Source organism: Phyllostomus hastatus, unplaced genomic scaffold (assembly GCF_019186645.2).
Source record: "Phyllostomus hastatus isolate PE091 unplaced genomic scaffold, TTU_PhHast_1.1 phas_scaffold_39, whole genome shotgun sequence".
Classification (NCBI taxonomy): Eukaryota; Metazoa; Chordata; class Mammalia; order Chiroptera; family Phyllostomidae; genus Phyllostomus; species Phyllostomus hastatus.
The window spans coordinates 25,325,863-25,346,441 of NW_025334028.1; the positions used below are offsets into that span (position 1 = coordinate 25,325,863).

Here is a 20,579-nt window from a genome sequence, read left to right on the forward strand (position 1 = left end):
AATGCGTCAATTCTTAATAGAAATTGCCTTTAATGTAGTACTAAAAAGCCAACCAAAGTTTAAAAACCACATTAATTAGCAATGTTCCCAATTCTTTCAAAGATTTAGTTTTTATGAATATTTGTGCTTCCAAAGTATCTTACCTTTAAAAAGAATAAGCCAGCCTATAATTATTAGAACCAAGCATTTTGCCTAACTATAATAACCAAGAGCATTTCCTGACTATAATTCACTAAAATTCCATAGTTTCTCTTATTAAAACTTAAATTAGATGCTCTATTCCTTAGAAAGTCAGGAATCTTTAGTTCTGTGGCAGTCATCACTCTCACTGGCCTAAAGAAATACTCCTAAGCAAAAACAATTTTGCTATCATTTGTTCTTCCAGCAAATCCGCAATTATAGGTTATTACCCCACTGGCTCTGTTGTTTTGGGTCACATCTGCATCCCACGTAGGGTAGCATGCTAACAAAATAAAGTATTATTTACCTAATCAAACTGTGATGTTTTGACACAAAGATGCAATTAAAAGCCAAAATAACACGAGATGTTTCACTGACTACATAGTAAGAGTAATCATTAACTATTTACAAGTCAGCACCTAAACTTAGGTGCTTACTTATTAAAGAGCACAAGATTAGTATTTTGCATAAGTTTTTGTAACCTTTGAATCCTCCTTGAAATTATACAGTGAGAATTAACCTCTCTAGAAAATAGGTACATTTCAGGGAATAATGCAGCCAAAGCAAAATTGCAGTTGCGGTATAAATATATTTTTTGTTTTTGTTAATCAAAGTATTTAAATAGTTCTGAAAATCAAATCTTTTAAGAGAAAAGTGTTAGTCATTAAAATATACTAAAAGGTTGCTGTTATAGCCATAACCTGAAAGATATATTAAATAAAAAACATTTTGAAAAATAAAAGCAAATTAAGTAAACAGCTAAAAAAATTGTCAGGATAAGCAATTTTTAATTTCCTATTCTCTGGAAAATTACTAGCATAAACTACTCATTTATGCTTCACTTTCATTTTACTGTAGGTATACACCTTAACAACAGTTCAGTAAAGTGAAGCCTCAAAAGTCAAGCAGGAAAACTTCACACTGGTTTTAAGAGTTGGTTTGTTACGCACACCATCCAAACCGGCAGTCTTGATTACCAACTCTTTTTTGTATTGGTATTGACAACTAATTTTTATAATGAGACTATGTTAAATCACCCACTAGATCAAAAAATGAACTTTGTGCAGATATAATAAGGCATTTTACTAATTATTTGCTTTGAAAATTAGTGTTCTATAATGGAAAAATTCTAGAAGATGCAATTTTAAGTGCCTACAGATTCTAGGTAGGCAAAATGAAGCAGATCTAGTAGAAACTATGACAGACAAACCCCACGTAAAAAAGGGAAGCAGCTGCTACTCTATCCCAAGCTACTATTGCTTGTGAGAATGAGAAGGCCTAGTCGGAGGTCTTTTTGTTTTTTTAAAAACATTGCCAAATTTTAAAACACTTCATGGACCAAAGTGGGTAAAGTCACTAGTTAATGTTATTAAAAACAATCTGTTACCAATTAGAAAAAGCACTTGCAAAGCAAAGCAAAGCAAAGGAAAAAAAAAAGAAAAAAAAAGAAAAAAAGGGGCCCTTGAGACCGAAAACGAATAATCCTGACTGCAGTTATTATTGGAATCTACATACACTTCACATTACTAAACTAAATATACCACCTTCTCCTCTAAATTTGATTTAATGTTTCATAATCTTCCTACCTCTAGGTCATAACATTTCATAATCACGCTAAATCATCCCTGTTTGTTTCCCATAAATTTCTTCTATTAAGCATTTTATACATATTCCGTAGTTCCCGTATTTTGTCTGCCTCCCAGTAGATTTTAAGTTTCCTGAAGATTGAGAGGGATCATGTTTATTATGTTCATTAGTATCCTTCATGGCTGCACACAGCGGGGACTCACATTAGTTGAGATAGAAAAAAAGGACTAAAAATGTCAAAACCAGAATTGCTGAACAAATACTTGCTGATCCAACCCATATGCTGGCCAACTTTTCCAAGGGTATTTCTCCTTTTAGAATTATAAACATCTACGTAATGGCCATTATCTCACCCTAATACATTACTGCCATTTATGTTGAGATTAAACCATTAAAAACGGAAGAAAGCAGAACATTCAGTAAGACACACATATAACTTAGCACAGAAATCTGAAAGTGCCTTCTAAGTAAAAAAAAAAAATTTAAGTATTGTGCAAGATACAGTCTTACCCCACGATGTTTTACTGCGTTCTAATTCTGTGAAATTCTTAGATGGTATCCATAATTCTGAATATTCAATTATCCAGCATATACAGTTTCTTATCTACCCAGGATAGAAAGGAATTTTGCTGTATTCAAAATATCACTTTCTACCTAAAGATACTCAAATTTTGTATAAAACTAAAGTTCCAGGAAAAAAAAATCAAGTATCAAAATAACACAATTAAAGCTAGATTGGGGGCAGTTATCCAAAAAGAGTAGGATCTTTGAATAACACCATGGTAGAGCCAGTAAATTAAATGGCTCCATAAATAATATGAAGCTCTGTGAAAATGCTTTATATTGCTATGAAGGTAAACTAGATTGATGTGAAGAGATATATCATAGGCAAAGGATGCTATACTCTAGAAAACAGGGACAAACACATACAATACGTATAACAAATGAACAATTCATTAAATTACTCTTTCAGAAGAAAGAGTACAACTACGGCATATCTAAAACAGAATTATGATGTAATAAAAGAAACCTAAAGACTAAATTAAAAATAACTAGATAGAAGCTAAATTTTTGAAAGCAAAAAATTTTAAATTCTTAATACTTACAGGTCCCATAATTGTGGCTTGCCAATGAAACACTAAAAAAGAAAAACTCTTATTATTATCTAAAAATGTACAAGCTTTTATGAAATTAGCCATAAAAATGAACTTGAAAGTTACTTACTATCATCCCCAACTGGACCTGCAGAACATTGTGCTGGAGGGTCACGGGCCAAATCACTAAGTTCCTACACCAAGGCAGAAAACAGTTAAGTAAAGACAGTCTGCTTCCAATTTATTTTCACCTCATTCTCTTAAGGACACACAATCACTATTCACATAAATAATACACTCTTATTAGAAGAGAACATTTAAACAAACCTAACCCAGATCCTGGGATATAGTTAAGTATAGTTATTTACCCAACACAATCACCTGGGCTAGGGTTGACAAAAGTATATACACGTCAGTATGAAAATTTTTACTACATGAACAAATAGCTGTCCTCTTATAAATAAAACAAAAAACACATACTTTCATAGCTTAAAAACCTACAAAAGATAGTTCTCAAGACCTGTATCATTTGCTCAACTTGCAGACCATCTCAGAGGCCCTCATTTTTACTGTCTTAAATCCTCTCTTCTTTCTGAATCAAACTATGGACTTCATTTTCCACTTGAAAAATTTCTCGGGGAGTTAGATACATACCCTTTTTAGTTTGATCTTATTGCCTCTGCTCAATCTTGTCTTTTACTCAATACTGAGTAAAATCGCATCTCTAGAAGTACCTATCTCTTTAGGTAGAAATCTTCTCTTAGCAACTACCATACAGTTTCCACAATGCCATCTGATCTTCCATTTACAAAAAATTTGTACTTAGCCCTTCCATGACTTGTGCATAACAAATACAGATTATCTAGTAAGAAAATAAAGTTGTTTCTTTACTCGGTTTTTAAAAATACATTTAAGATAATGTAGCTACATATCTATATATAAAACCCTATAAAAGTTTATAGACCCATGAGATATAATGGGCTTCTAAGAACATTCCCGGACTATACAACACTGCAGAAACATAACTACAGCAACTATTTGCCTTTATCATATGATCAAATTGCACTTCAGAAAAAAAATGGCCAGTTGTTCTGGAATGATCAGCCTGGATTCACTCCATTAAAATAAAAAAAGCAATATTCAGTGAAGAACCATTCTTGTGGTAATCATTTCACAATACACACAAATTAAATTATTGTTTACATCAAAAACTAATGTTGTATGTCAGTGGTATCTCAAGAAAACCGGAAAAAAATTGTCTGATACTCAGCCAATTTGCCTCTGAAACTCATACCATGACTGCTTATAAAGGTTATCAAGACAGCCAGAGATCCCAGGATTCAAAATGTGAGGATGATGTAAGATCAGACCAGATCAGATCTATATGCTTACTACATAAATATACCCTCTTATGTTTAACATAGTTAAGAACAGGAGGAAATTTATGCCAAACACTGCTGATTCTCATCAGTAGGAATTATAAGAACTCTTATCTCAGAGTTAAACAGTGCATTAAAAGAAATCATGTATGTTTAAAATAAAAACCTTACAAAATATCAATTGATTCTGAAACATGTGAGCAGAAAAAGTACTGGCAACTTGATTTAATCAACTATCCATTACTGAGCAAACAATGATTATTTGCATTCCTCGATCAGCCACTTCTTTATAATGGCAATCTACTTTAAAACCATCCCATAGTCTTACATGAACACAGAATTTTCCTATGCTCCAAAATTTATACAGCAAGTTCTACCGTGTAACTAGCCCACTGAAAAGAAAAGAGGAAACCAGAAGCTGGTTTATGCAGCCTAATTTCCTCTTTAGTTCCCTTAAGGAACACAGAAAGTTTACTTCAAGGTTAAACTTACCTGATTCCAAACCACCCCTCTCTTTCCCACAAAAGATAAAGATGTGAATTTTCAAGAATGCTACTAAAAACCAAATGCAAACTCACATATACAATTCAAATGCCCAAATGTATCATCCTGAAATAAGGACATTGACAATGCCCTCCTTGAATATTGTTATCACTCTGAAATTTGACTTTTATCCAACCCACTATTTCCTAGGTTTATTTCATCATCTTTACAAATGTCTATTTGCATAGAAGTTTTGAGAAAAATGAAAGAGAATTCAAGTACTTTGGCATAAAACCTGGCACATGATGTACTTAGGTACTACACAATCATACCACTTGCATACCACCCACCCCCTAAGGCAAAATTTTCTGGGTAGACACTCATATCATTTGTTTATTAAAAAGCAAAATTGATCCATAAATAGGTTACATATTAAAGCCTTAGCCCATATAAATTTTTCACCTATGTGACGAATTTTTATGCTTAGCTCTCCATGATGCAGTCATCTAGCAATTACACTGCCATGAGATGTTATACATTAGTAACACTAGGTCAGCAATTCAGGGAGTATCTGTTGATGGGGTTCTAAAGAAACCTTGTTAATAGCTTGAGTTGTACAAAATTACTAATATTTGGCCATATTTAAACTACAAAAACTGCAATTTCATGTGGTTCAACCTAAAAATGTCCAGTAAGAACATGAACTCAGTTATTACTGAAACGAGTTTCTTACACTGATCTACCCCAAATTATGTACTGAATACATTATGTTCTGAATAAACAGATTTGCTAAAAATGCCTGAAGAAAATACCCAGCAGTTATTTTTATATAAAAACTGATTTACTGATGGCTGGTAATAATAAAATACCCTACAGTGATGTAAACACAACTTTATTATAAATGAAAGCTCAGTAATATGAAAGCTAATCTAGAATACATCAATATCCTACTTGAAAATTACACATTTTAATTATGATGAACTTTAAGAAAATATTTCTTATAGTTTTTCTGTACACTACTATTCATAAACCTTTATATGTTGACATCATCACTCCTTTAGAGTTAAGGTATAATTTCAGTTACTTAAGCACTGAATTTCAACATTTTACTCCTGTAACTACAGGGTCTTATTGCTCAGATGATTTCTAAATGCCTTATTTTGCATGACCAAGTCATCTCCGAATAAATGATTTAAATAAAAACCAGGCCAGTCAATTTATGTACTAAAATCTACTGAAATTCAACATTGAAAAATGACCTATGTCAAGTTATTTAAGGATCAAAACAGGTTTTTTAAATCAGGTATCAACAAGCATTCAACTCTAAGATAACAAGTAACTGTCATATTATTATGCCCATAGAACAAGAAAATAAAATGTGATTTGTCAGCCACTGAAAACCAATTTATTCAGGGTAATCACAGAATTTGTCCCTTCAGCCTCAGTAATTAGCTCAAGAAATTGGAAAGTAACCAAAGCCAAGACTTGACTTGATCAGACTGTCCATTATACCTGCCCGATTCTTCAAGTTGAAACTAGAAAAGGACACTTCTTCCTTCTCTAATTAGGGCCTACAAGGATGTGACCTAGACCTGTTGGCAGGCATGTGCCCTGAACATTAGTTTTAAAATACATGTGCCATGTATTTTAATTCACCCATGATGAATTAAAAAAAGAAAAAGGAAAAAAAAGCCATACTGGGTGATGGAGAGAGCAAAAAGCTTGTTTGACATGTAGATAGGCAATTTCTGGCCCTGAGATTATACCTTGCTCTAGTTCCTAAAGCTACATACTGCCTGTCTAGAAAAGAGTTAACTTTCAATCTATTCACAGAAACTAGACGTTAATTTAAATCCATTTCTAAAACTTAAAGTATAATATTAGCTAAAGCTTCACCATCAAAACATTTATTCATTTATATGAGACTACCTTTTTGATGTCAAGCATGTTAGGCCTGAAGATTAAAAAAAAAAACAAAAACAAACCACACACGAATACCCGCCTCCCCAACATACTGAGCTAATAAAAAGGCACAATGCAAAAAAAATAAATAAATAAATAAATTACATTTCAACAACCTAAGTGCTTAAAATAAAGGCATTCAATTGCATCATGAATCCTGAAAAGCTACCACTAACCTTGCCTCTAGAACAGTGACATTTGAGCTGTGTCCTGATAGGAGAGATAAGGATTCTCAGTAAAGAAACTCATTCAAAATCAGCGGTGTGAAAATTTGCTTGTAGTTTGGTGTACTAAAGACACAACAAGGTAACAGTATGGGAGTAGCAGTTGTGGCCAGAAAAGTTAATTGGGGCTGGATCATTTTCAGAATCTTGAATATCATGTCCAAGACGATCCCAGAGGGAATGGGAAGTCACTTCCAGTTTTAAGCAGAAAACAAAGGAGGTTTTGGTTTTTCAACGTACCTACTAGTATAGCACACCAGAAGTGATTCTTACAATTTTCAAAATTAAGTCATATCCTAAAAGTACCCATGTATCTGTGTATCCAGCTTGATAGTTAAGCTTAACATTTTTACTGTACTTCCATCAAATTTAAGAAATGCTCCAGATATAACTGAAGATCTCTCGTGTACTCCCTAGACTGTTTTCTTTCCCCAAGAGGTTAACAGAGTATCCCAAATTTGGTTCCTGCCTCTTCTCCACACACTACTAATTTCTATACACTACTATGTATCTCTTAAGAATATATAGCATTGTTTTGCAGGTTTTCAGATGTTGTAATATAAAACTATACATAGCATTCAGAACACTGGTTCTTAACACTACCTGTAACAAGGACTTCTAAGAATCTGATACACTGTTGACCCTCAAGCCCCTAAAATGCACATGCCCACAAAAAACATTTAACTTGTGGGGTATCACAGACCTTCACCATCATGTTTGTAGGTATTCCTACTATAATATGTAATATATAATTAATACAGATGAATAGATAACCACATTTGGAAGCTCCAGCAGTAATTCAGTTGAGAGAACATCAGCTAAATTCCTGGGCATGAAACATCATCTCAAATACAAAGCATTTTACCCTTATTTCTCCTAAGGGAAAGAAAAGATTGAGTTCAACGACAGGGTATGCTAAGCTTCAATATGGGGAGGAGAGCAAAACAGCTATCAAGTTATCAAGTTACCTACTAGACAACTTGAAAAATAAGTCTAGAGATAGGTTACAAAAAGGCTGTTTTCTCAAGAGTGTCCTTCCATCCAAAGATGTATTTAAAAGAAATTGATACAGCATTTGGCAAACCTAACTCTCCATCTACTGAAGAAATAAATGCCTCAGACTGAACAAGATATGGAAAACTGACATTTTCTTAGGATTAGCTTCTCCATAACTACTCAGCAATTTGCACCTTACTACCACAGTCAATGTGAATCCAGTGTTAACTATTTAAAAGTTACATGACCTTTAAATGAAAGCCAAATGAGAAAAATATCTGTTTTATTGCCAAGGAGATCAATTTCTAGTGAAGCTACTCAAAGAATTTTCAAAAGTAATTTTGTCTTTGGTTTTCACCTTATGACTTCAGAGCCTAAGTTTCACATACTTTAGAAACAAAAAACAATTTGTAAAATTAACTCTTTGCTTCCTAGTAGAGAACAGTGGCAAAGACCTGAACAAACAGCACACACATAACAAGGCATATAAACTCTTTATACTCTGTTGACTTCTCCTCCAGGGAGGACAGCATTACTTGGATGGACTCCTAGCCAACTATTAAGGCCAAAGAAATATGAAAATAATGGCAGGGAAGAGACTGCCACACTAGTAATTGGTATAGGTTCCCCTCACCTTGCAGAGACACTAAAATGGATCGAAGGGCATACAATTAGTATACAATGCTAACAAACTGTACTGCCATAAAAAAAAAAAAAAATCCCAAGTTAGACATCTCTATGCCATGGTGTGCTTTTTGGGAAATTTTCTCCTTTTGGGATCTTCCCCTGAATTGCCTCTGCTGAACCCTCTCACACACCTGGCCACTGTGAGAATTCAGGCCTTCCAGCACTGAGAAATACTCCCTTTCCCTTTAAAAGCCTAAAAAGACACAAAGGAAAAGGAGTCCAGCAAATCTCTCTAAAAGGAAACCAACAGACAGAACTGAAGCCGATGAGTATTCTCTCACTGGGAGGCACATGACTAAACAGTAATGAATCTGACTCTTCCTTCTGGAATGGGGACTCACGGGAAGAAAACCTAGTTTGAGGAAGACACTTGCTTTGACCATTATGGGACATAGGTTCTCTATGAGAGTTGATTGTTGGAGGTATAACATGAATACTGTGACACTGACCTAGAAGTCTAAACACAGTGCCAAATACTTCATTTTTTCCTTGTCTATTCTCATTAAAGGCCTGAAGGGATAGGGAAATATAAGCAATGATCCCTGCCTCCAAAAAGGTATAAATTGGAAATAACAAGATTTGTGAATAAAGCTATTATTCACAGCCAAGTTTTACATCAGCCTCTAGTAAGATTTAATGCCTCTAATAACAGTTGAACATTCTGGTAAACTTTCAATGACAGCCATCAACATAACCAAAAGCTCACACTTTAAAAAACAAAGTTTCTAGTATCACTCTCACTAATTAACTGTAACTCTTTAAAGAACTTATATTCTAGTTTGTCCAAGTTCTATCATTCTTCCAAAGACTCGGAAAATTTTAACTCAGACGATTACTCTGGTAAGGCTATGTTTATGGATTCCATCCTTATGTGCTGTAAATATCACTATCACGTTTCACAATCATTTGTTATCCCAATGAGTTATCCATCCTGCATTTCATCAAAGGTCATAATGATAGCAGTAGTATAGATCATTTCCTAGCATTGCTTTTGGGAAAATTTAAAGCTCGTGACATTACTGAAAGGTAATTTCTTGAATTTTATTCAGAAGTCCATTTCTATCAAAACTTCCACTTGACTTAACCATATGACCTTGCAAATCACCACTATAAAGACATCCCCTGCCTTTAACTTAAATCTATTTGAGCAACATAAAATACTACCTAGAGGACTGGGAGAGATCAAAGCATGAAGTGGGAACAAACAATAATGCATTTACAAGAAATTTTGAGGTTAAGAAATCACCCTCAAGGACCATTACAACCTAGCAACAGAAGGGTGTGTATTAGACCAACAAGAGACCAAAAGTCAGTACAATTAATTGTCCACTCAGGCAGACAATAACTGCTCTAATTGTTCTTATAAAGATCAGGTTTACTATGCACTAAACCAAAATTTTAAACTGATATTGTGAAATTTCTATATACCACATGCACATACAAACAGCAAGGAAGGAAAACAACAAACATCTAGGAATGTATGGTTACCAGATGTTATTTCAAAAGAATAAAACTTGGCAAGATTTTGGGATCTGAACAATTCCTTAAAACTATAGACTTAAGAATGGGAAAAAACAGCTCCTTTAAAATCTTTTTAGTTTGGAATCTAACTTCTTGTGAGAAATCCTGAAAATTTATCTTAAAGATTAAGGAGTAGGTGATGAATACCATGTGCCATCACATCACTGACAAGATATTAACTTCCTGTTTGGTTGTAATTATAGGTGAGACAAGCCTGCTTGTTCATTAGACAAGCTACAAAGAATGGCTTAAATGAGTAACACCAACAGTTTCTTTCTTTAGATCACCATTAAAGAGAAGTTATTTAAGATTATTCAAAGCTCTTCTTTTGTAGCATTATCTAAATGGGCAAAAACAGAAGCAAGATTTAGGTTCTAAGCCTCGATCTATGACAACAAATAAGGCATTTTATAGATATGAAAAATAAGAATAGTGGTGAAGTGAAATTTTAACAAGGTTGGGATTAACGTGAACAAGTATTCCATCCTGCAAATGAAAAAGTATCCAAGCAGTGTATTACAGCTGAGGCCTAAAAAGTCAAACAAGACAAATTCAACTATGAAAAGTTGACTGGAGGCCTCTGAATAATAAGAGACTATGCTGAAAATATAGTGGGAGATAGAAATCAGATGTCTGGGTAAAATATAAAATATTGAGAATAAACCTTATATAATAGGGTAAATTGGCTAATAAAATACTCACTAAATGTATCTAAATTGAGATCTTTGCTCTAGTAGCAAAACCAAATTAAGAACACAAAATTCCCAGTTTAAAAATGAAAATTAATTTTGCTAATTTTAAAACATTGGTTCCTTTTGGCAAAGGGAAGTATAATTAGCAGAGAAAAGCCTCACTGTAACAATGACAAAATGCAGTGCAATAAAGATATTTAGGACCTATCTTTATGGGTAAACCTGATATGTAAATGAAGATACCTCTTACAGTTTAAGTAATGTTTCCCCTACTTGTTATATAATACTATCAAAGGCAAGTTGTATGAGGTGCAAACACCCATTCATATGTTTATATGCTATTTCTGCCACTCAAAGCAAAGATTGTCACAGGTAATGACAAGCTTCCTTATTTTTTATCCACTAGACTACTGTGCCAGAGAAAAACCTAGTTAAGTATTGATTAAATGATTATTCCTTATGTGTGTGGTTCTCAACCAGAGGGAAGCTCCACAAATGTCCCTAGGGAGAACTTCAAAATTATGCCTTGCTTCCAGAAAACTCAGTTTAATAAGACATCATCTGTGTACCTACATTTTTCAAAAACTCTGCTAAACATTGTGACATATAAAAGTAATATACAACATATATGGTAGAATGCAAAAACCAGTCTAAGAGGTGAGAATTTAATCTGAGAACATTTTAATCTCAGTACTAGGAATCTCTTCTCTAAATTAAACGCTTTGAGAAATTCTCAAGAATTAACTATCTTAGATAACCAGTGACACCTAAATCCATGAATTAACACACAAACTAGCAATAGGTACACCTAGTAAGTTTTTCCCCTAATGCTAGCAAGTTTTCAACGGTCTTTATACATATAACAAAACTAGAATAATGCAAGTGAACATGACGAAACCAAAGCACACAGTACTAAAGTCAGTCTTCATTATTCAAATTAAATAATTTTGTTGAGGTCATTATATGATCGGCACCCCTCAGTCATACAACTGTCCTACAAATTAAATTAGCTGGCAATAGACAAGTCTTGAGGATCTTGTAAGAAACACATGTAAGAGAGTGCTTCCAATCTAAAGGTTCATTGGGGTTAAGTTTAAGATAACCCTAAGTGATCAGCTGGTATATATGGTAAGTTCCCAGTTCTTCAAGACACAAGACAAAAAGAAATGCACTCATACTTTCAAAACTCATGTTAGCTAAAAACTTAATTCACAAAATAGTTATAACCTAACAGTAAAGTTAAATCCCATTTGAATGCTAAGTAGGAGAAGGGACAGCTTATTTCAGGTAGCAAGACTAATGACACTCACCTAACTATGAAACAGGAAATGAAATGGTTTAACACAGCAGTATAGCATGGAGTTTAAGAGCCTGAGTTGAGGAAGACTGATTCGAATCTGTTACTAGCTATGTGACTACAGACAAGTAACTTAACCTCTCTGTGCATGTTTCCTCGTGTATAAAATGGAACAGCATCTATCTCACATGGTGGTTGTAAAGATCAAATGAGATGATACTCATAAAGGGTTTAAAAACAGTATTAAGTATGTAGTAGATGCGAAGACAAGTTATTGGAATGACACATGCAAAAGAAAACCTTTTTGAACACCCAAAACTTAAAAGATGACATGACAGTGCAGTGACTAAGAGGACACCATGCAGAGCCAGAATGCCTAGGTTCTAATCCCAATTCTGATATGACCCCGTTTCTTTCTTTTTTTAAACCTCTGTGTCTCAAGATTTCTAATCTCAAAATGGGAATAATAGTACCTGCTTCCTTGAGTTGTTATAAAATTAAATGAGTTAACCCAAGTGTTTCCAACAGTTCTGACACACTGTGAATAATCAAAATATGAGCTATGCTTTTAGGCTTGGTTCACACTGTATTTTATATAACGTGAAGTTTACATGCATCATTGTTATTTTATTAAATGGCAGTAGTAAAATTGCTATGGCTCCCAAATATCATCAACTAACTTGGAGTTCCCAGTCTTGATTATGTTGTTTAATAAACTGCCTCATTAGACTGTACTATAACTTGTCTAAAAAATAAATATAGGAAAAAACACAAAAACAAAGAATAATCTGTCTGATAAGACCGCTTGATCTAAGAAATATTCAAACAAAAAACTGCGAGAACATAAGCTTTAGAACAAAACAAATTCAAAGACTTGATCAAAGGAACTACCAGTGGGTAGACAGTGTGACAATAAGCACTTCATTAAAAATAATTACATCTTAACATTTGGAATTGGAGGGTTTCGGAAAAAATTCAAAATAAACAAGCACATGACACAAGAAGTACCACGATTACATCAATGTCTATTTGACCTCATATTTGTAGAATAGGCGTACCCTGTCCCAACAGTTGTCTACTTGCTAAAGTTCTTTTTTTGGATCTGGGATTTTTAAAAAGTTTCACTGTGTGATTCTGACCGCAACTTCTGAAGATGAAACTACATACAAATCAAAACTTATCTATACGTTAAATTTAAAAACAAACAAAAAAACAACAACAAATAATCACAAAAACAGCATGGATTTTTCCAACATATAAAGTATCATGTCAAGTTTCTGTAGTATACAAATCTTCAAAATACTTACAAGACAACCAAATATTAACAGAAAGTACTAGACTAGAAGAAGCTCTTTAATAAAACTTCTAAAAATTGAAGTGATATTAAAATAATAATAATCATAATAATCTGAGTGTCATGTGCCAGGGGCCTGTTCAAAGCCACACATTAAGCATAAAAAACTAGAATTCTAAAATTTGTTTTGCTCACTACTGTATCCCCAGTGTCTGCTACATACTAGGCACTCAACTATCTGTTGTTCATATAAAACAAATATTTTATAGAAGCACGCAGATAACTTGCCCAGTCCTAGAATTCTAACTGGAGCATTTCTACTCCAAAGTTCACAGTCTTAACTATTATACTGCCTTTCTAGAGCTTTTAAATTACAAGTGGTGTCTCAGCAGCTGGTTATCACCTGCAAAAGAAAAAAAATGGATGAGACCTTCCTTTAAAGTGTACTGTTCCAAATGTATAAAAAGCTATGGATTTGAAGTTATTCCACATTTCAGTGGCCTGAATTCCCAGTTTAAAGTGGTTTTGATTTGCATTAAATAAATAGTATGTACTTCCTACTAACTATGTTGTAAAATACGTAACTCTGCTTCTCCAATGTGTTGCTGGCCTTCAAAGGGGTCAGAGAAAAGGGTGTTGAAGTAATCTTTTTTTGAAGTCTTAATTCCTATTTTTCTTCCTCTACTTTTCCATTTTCTTAAATATACAAAGACAAGTTTATATTTACATAAACCCACAATGACAATGCAAAGATGGCCCGAAACAAAACTCAACGACTTCAGCATCAATACATAGAGTCTATCTAAGTTAAGATAGTAAACCATCATCTTCGAGTAGACCAGTTTTGCCAATTAAACACCAAAGTCACACGTAAAAGTTAAAGTTAAGCAGTATCAGGTCTATCTTAGTAAAGCCAAGATCTCGCATTTCCTTCCACGTTGAATTCTTTTTTAAAAAATAACCCATTAAACCAAAGTTTCTAACCTACATCCTTCCCTGTCTCCTAGTTTTAGTAAGGCTGAATTTATTCCATTACATTTTTTTCAAGTTAGCTCAAAAAATACTCAAGTGGAGTATTTTTTCAAATACTCCACCCTCTTCGATTGTGCAAGAACCAACACACTACACATACGCAAGTTACAAAAAAAAAAAAAAAAAAGGAAATACGGTCTGAGTTTGAATACAGCTAAGTATTGAGGAGGAGGTCTTAGGGCAGTGTACATCCTAACGTAAAAGTTAACATTTAACAAAGAATATTATTTCATATTATTACAAAAGGAGATGCCGGAAAGAGCCTGAACCAGTAAAAGCAGCCGCCATCTTAAAATGCGGGATAGAAGTTAGAACAAGAAAATGAGACTAAACCACCGGAGGTGGAGGTTCCGCTCACCCTGAGCCTTGAAAAATCCTATTTGTTTTTTCAACTGAGATCGACAGGTTAGTATCAAACCACGTTTGAAGTAGCAAAACAATCTTCCCAGAGGGTACTATTAAATGGGTTAAGGAAAAAATAGGCACACCTAACCTTAGCTTATTGCCTTCGCACCCCGTCCCCCACCGCCCCCCCACCAAGCCAAAACAGAAAGCGCCTCCAGAAGGCTTTTACATCAGTTCCCGGTGTGCTTTTCTGATAAACAGCCTCGCGTGAAATGCCTGAACCATAGGAAGTGGCAACACTGTGTCAGCCCATCTCCTCCCAGCCCCACTTACTCTTGTGTAACTTGCCCGAGTGATTAAGAGTTTTTGACTAGACTCATTCACTACTCTTGGGTGGCAAGACACTTCTACCCCAACCCCTACTAAAGTTCGGGGACTCGCTGGATTTCTGTGATCTTTTCCCTGCTGAAATTCCCATCTTTCTTCATCGTAGGAAGCCTAGAACCTTGATCTTACAGCTGAAGTTTTGAGGCACAGAGAATAGGACGCACCATGACATCCCTGTCTCGCCCCAATTCTGACCCTCAAACGGGAGGGACTGTTTTCTCAGAAGCAGAACCGAGGAGCTTGAAACCATTCTTCTCAACCCCGAATTTGCACCGATTTCACTGAAACATACTCAAGATTCCCCACTCCCTTCACAAGTCTTGTCCACTAGCTTTAAGCCTCCTTTCTTCATCAAGTATATCCGAGTTTCCCATCCCCAAAAGAATAACCCAAGGAAGGATATTTTCACAATCATACTCCCCCCACCCCCACGCTTCCTCCGGGCCTGAGCCTTCTTTTCCTCCCACGACCCCATCCCCTAGGGCTGTATGGGTTACCTTATTAATCCGTTTCAGCGCCATAGTCTGTGCTTTGCGTCTGGCTCCTCACTATCTCGGTCTGTGCTCAAAGGTCCGGACAAAACTCTTGATTATCCCGGCGGCAGGGAAGGATTGTCTCTTCGTCTCACACCGGCTCTGCCAGACACAGGCGCCTTTTGCAAAAACGGAGCAGATCAGCACTCGCACAGGCCCCGGAGAGACCCCGATGAATCCAGGTCCCTCAAAACGGCCGGGATCCGGGGTGGGTGGGGTGGCGTGGCAAGGCCACCAACAGCCTCTATGCCGTGCTTCGGCCCGAAGAGGGGGCGAGTGACGGGAAGAGCGGAGGGGTGGCTACAAGTCTGACTTCCCGGCCTCTCGAAAGGAAGAGACCCGGGTGGGAGAGGAAGAGGCGTAGGAGAAAGGGGTGGGTGCGGGGCACGGTCCAGAGCCGAGCAGAGGAGGAGCCCGGGCCTAGTCGGCGCTATGCCGGCGTCACTAGGGCAAAGAAAGGCTGGGGGGAGGGGGAAACAGGAGGCTCCGACGCCGGGCTTCTTTCGGTTTCTATTCAAAGGTGCGGCCGGGGAAGGGAAGAAAATAAAAAGGAGAGATTTGATGTGTGCTGCTGCCCCTGCACCTAAAGCTCTTCTGTGTCGCCCCTGACGCCACCGTACACTCCGCCTTCCAGCGCGCCCCCGCGCGCGCGCGCGCGCCGGCCTAGCTACCGCCACCACGCGCCTGTGCGGCCCTAGAGGCTCCAGCTTAGGCGCGAGGACGCGCCCATTCCCCCTCCCCCTTAAACAGGAGAGGCCCCGGCTTCTGAAGCGTTCCCACCCTACTCCACCCAACAGGCTGGTTACTCAGGCCACCCAAGGACTGTTTCCCCTCTTACCCGGCCGGCCAGCGGGCCAACCTCCCTTCCCTTCCCCTAGCCGTCCACACCCACGCGTACTGAGGGGCCGGGGCCTCCCTGGAGCTGCGGCCTCGGCCTCCTCCCCGCGCAGCAGCTGGTGCCTCCCCGGCCCTACGGGGCTCACGCGCACGACACAGCCACAAGATGTCCGCTCTGACGGAACTACTGCCAGCTGCCACGCTCCGCCCCTCCCCCCTCCTCCTGCCTCTTCACCGCCGCGTATCAGTCCGCCAACGCCGCCGTCGCGAGCACAGAACGAATGTAAGGGAGCAGGGAGCTAGAGTACTTCCCACGTCCAGGACCAAGTGTCTGTGCTACCCACGTTTCCTTCTTTTCAGAACAGCACCTTCTTATTAAACAGATCGGAGGTTGGACTGGGAGGGCTGGGGCCGGAGGCGGGTCATAGGTTGGGGGAAGGGTAGACGGACAGCGGAAATCCTTAGACTCAGAGAAGCATCGAGAACCGGAAGGAAACCCTGGGAGAAAGGTAATAGAAACGGCAGCTGCGCGGTACAACCCCACGCCCCTCCCCGCAGCGTCTCCCCCAATTTCCTCACTTGGTATTGAGGCGGTCTCGCGATAATCTCGTGGCTGGCTTACAGGAGCTGTGGATCCGCAATGACTTAAGAGCAGTTTTGTGCGCTCTTCCCTATGGGGGCCCGCCCACAAACCCATAAACTCTCGCGAGATGCAACGGGGTGCCGGCTGGAATGGGGCGGGCGGTCTCCTTGAAGCCCCGCCCCTAAGTGTTTACAAGGGTTGGGAGGGAGAGGAAATGGAATTCCCCGGCCTGGTAAGAGCGCTCGCGGTCACGTCCCTCTCAAGTGCCCAATCAGGAATGTGCGGTGGGAGGTTCCTTGGACTAATTACTAGATACTTAAGCCAGGTTGACCCAGGCTTTTGAAGTTTCCGGTGGAGCAGGTGAGAGATATTTAATCTCCTGCCGATTTTGATCGATTAACCAGCGGGCGGAGATGTCCCTCAAAATGAGAATCGGCATTTGAAATAGAACCAAGCAGGGCCGCTGATCCCCGCCACCCCCACCCCGCCGAAATCTAGTGTATTTCTGATCCTGGGGGATCAATACAGACATCAGCGGACCCATAGAATAGAACTCTTCCCCAGTATTAGAGCAGCATAGAAATAAAGCTCAACGGTGAATTGATTAGCATGGAAGATAGGGAGATAAAGGCGGGCTGTTTGTTTACTGGTCTCTAATCTATTGGCACCATCTGCCATGGTTTAGGTCTGGGAATAGGTTTACTAGCTTTTCCTACTGTTATGTTTCCATTCCTAAAACCACCGCCTTGCGAAACTCAAGGAGTCGAGGTTTTGGGTCAGAAAACAATACTTAGTGAAACATCCAGGGGAAGAAATGTTAGGATAGGATTGGCTTGTTTTAATTTGCTGGGTGTGAAGTGTAGAGAGGGAGATTTTGCTCTCTAGTGTTTCCTTCAGACAAAGGTTAGTAAAACATTAGTTTTTAAAAGGAATTTAAAGGTAAGTACTGATTTGTTTAAAGTTTTCTAACAACGTTTTAACGATCCCACTTAATGAAGTGAAAATCTTTAAGAATGAAATGGAAATATAAACTTATTTTTAAAAAACACTTTTAAAAAGGGAAACAAGTTATTTCCTGTTACAAGAAAGTATTACCTAATAAAAACTTCATAGGCCTGTGATAAATGAGCTAATGTATACTGTTCAGGGGACCATAACATAATGTCACTAGAGCAATTTGTGAAACAGTGCTTCTCAAGCTACCGTATTTTGCCGTGTATAAAGCATGCCCACATTTTTGGTTCAAACTTTCAGGACAAAAATCTTCAGTTTAATTTTTTAATTTGTTTATTTATTTATATTTAGATAATTGCTTTTTGTATTATAAAGGAATTTTAGCATTTATTTTTGAACATATGGTTCAAGAAATTTTATGTAACAAATAATTACAAAGTGCAAAAACTGATACAAGTTATTTCAGGTACTACCCATGTATAATGCTCATACTTATTTTTCCCTCAAAAATGGGCAGAACAGTGCACATTATACATGACAAAATATGTCTGCAAATCACCTAGGGATTTTGTTGAAAATGTAGGTTCTGACTTAAAGACTGGAATGAAGCCTGAAATTATACATTTCTAATGAACTCCCAGGTGATAAAGATTATTTTGGTCAGAGCAACTCACTGTGAGTAGCAAAGCATTAAAGTGCTCACCTCACGGCGTACTGGACCCCTTCCCCCTCCCTTTCCCCCTGGTAATCTTTTCTATGTTATTTTAACCATTCTAACAAAGTAGAAACCCAGGTAGGCCCTTTGAGTGCAGGGAGAAATCCAGGTTTGATTTCTGGCTCTACTACTTCCCTTTTTTTTTGGTATTGTGTGGTTCCTTAACTTAGTTTTTTCTACTCTAACCTAAGCACAATAATAGTTGTCCATTCTCCCAGGATTATTGTGTCGTTCAGATGTCATAATGTACGTGAAAGGACACTGTAGATTATAGTGCTGTATAAATGTATAAATTACCAACTAGTAAAACATTAAAAGTGCTGTTAGTGTGAAACAAATCTGTAAGAATATAATAATACAGGTAATATTTATGGAACATATCATGTACCAGATACTGTTTAATTCCCTATACAAATAAAGAAACTGATGCACATAGAGATTAGTTACCATCCCAAGGTCACACAGCTAATAAATGGCAGTAGTAGAATTTGAACCCATGCAGCTGATTTCAGAGTATTTATTGAATGGAGTTTCATATTGTCTCTTAACTTAGAAAGTAGGAGAGTAGGTTATGTTATATTTCTACTTTCAATGCCATCTGCATCTAATTTTAATCATTTCTCCCTCTGTTTGTTTCGTTCTTTCAGAAATCAGGGTTCAAGGTTGGCAGGAAACATTCCTGCCTTGAAGAAGCCAATTTGTGTTACTCCAATTTAAACAATCTTCAGTATTAATGAAACATGTTAAAGCCCCAAAACACAGTGGACTGAGACTGATTTGAGGTCAGAGTTGTTAAATTTTTTTGGTGCCGCAAACCACTTTGGTAGTCTGATAAAGCCAAGGACTCTCCTCAAAATATTATTTTTAAATTTATAAAATAAAATTCATAGCATTATAAAAGAAAACATTTTGAAGTAGTCTCAAAATATTAGAAAACCAGATTTTTGATATAGGAATATTTCTGCTTTATTAACTCAGATCAAGTGATGAGTCTAGAAAGAGAAAATTTTTGAAATGATGAACAAATATTTCCAGAGCTTGCAACAGTTGTGATATAAAATATCTGTGATTCCTATTGGTGACATCAGACAGTTACAGCTGTTTGTTGCTTACCTTCAAAATGGAAGGAATTGCTAGTTTCCAGTTAGACATTAGTAAAAACAAAGATGTAAAATTTTTTCACATCCAAGTTCACACACACCTTGATTTCTAACTACATGTTACAAAAATCTTAGGCAGAGTCAGGTAGGCTTATTCTTGTTATTCATAAAGAAAAAAGTTTAATTATCACCAGTATGCTCTCCCAAAGAAGGCATGAAAGTGTGCAGTAGGATTAGGAAATAGTTTTATCCCATTTGTTGATTTTTTTTATATATCTAATAAAGTTACCTTATGAAAAATTTAACCTGTCCAGAAGAATTCATTTCCCCAGCATTCTGGATAACTTAGGTTTTACTATATCATTCTTATTTATTATGTACCTTTGCAAATAAGATATGGTGGAAGAATTCAAAATAAAAAAAATCAAGGATTAAAGAAATTAAAATACCGTATATTTAAAATTCTTAAAAGTAAGTGTCAATATGCTGGGTCCTTTAATTCTTTATCTCACAAATCCTCATTATACAGATGAAACACTCAAGTTTATATAATTCTTAGGTAGTAGATTAAACCCAGGCAGTTTGAATTCAAAGCTCCCATTCTTAACTACTAAACTCGTTGATTATTTTTTAACACTTCGACTATTAACCAACGTTAATTTGCCTATTAGTATAAAAAATACACATTTGGTCATTG

General features: G+C 36.9%; 1 protein-coding gene across 6 annotated transcripts in view; it reads right to left on the reverse strand.

Annotated features, from left to right (window-relative positions):
- The window catches only part of UBE2D3 (ubiquitin conjugating enzyme E2 D3), a 28,407-nt gene extending 11,170 nt beyond the window's left edge, over window positions 1–17,237 (reverse strand). The window contains exons 1-4 of one of the 6 annotated variants that reach the window (XM_045820419.1): window positions 17,110–17,237; window positions 15,658–15,812; window positions 2,992–3,055; window positions 2,874–2,905 (exon numbers count right to left, since the gene is read on the reverse strand). In XM_045820419.1, coding sequence (XP_045676375.1) covers window positions 2,874–2,905; window positions 2,992–3,055; window positions 15,658–15,681 — 120 coding nt within the window. In that variant the 5' untranslated portion in view covers window positions 15,682–15,812; window positions 17,110–17,237. Of the gene's footprint in view, window positions 1–2,873; window positions 2,906–2,991; window positions 3,056–15,657; window positions 15,813–16,531; window positions 16,748–16,874; window positions 17,012–17,109 lie in introns of those variants that run through there. The other 5 variants (XM_045820420.1, XM_045820421.1, XM_045820417.1 and 2 more) reach the window with 5 other exon arrangements.
- Window positions 17,238–20,579: the final 3,342 nt, after the last annotated feature.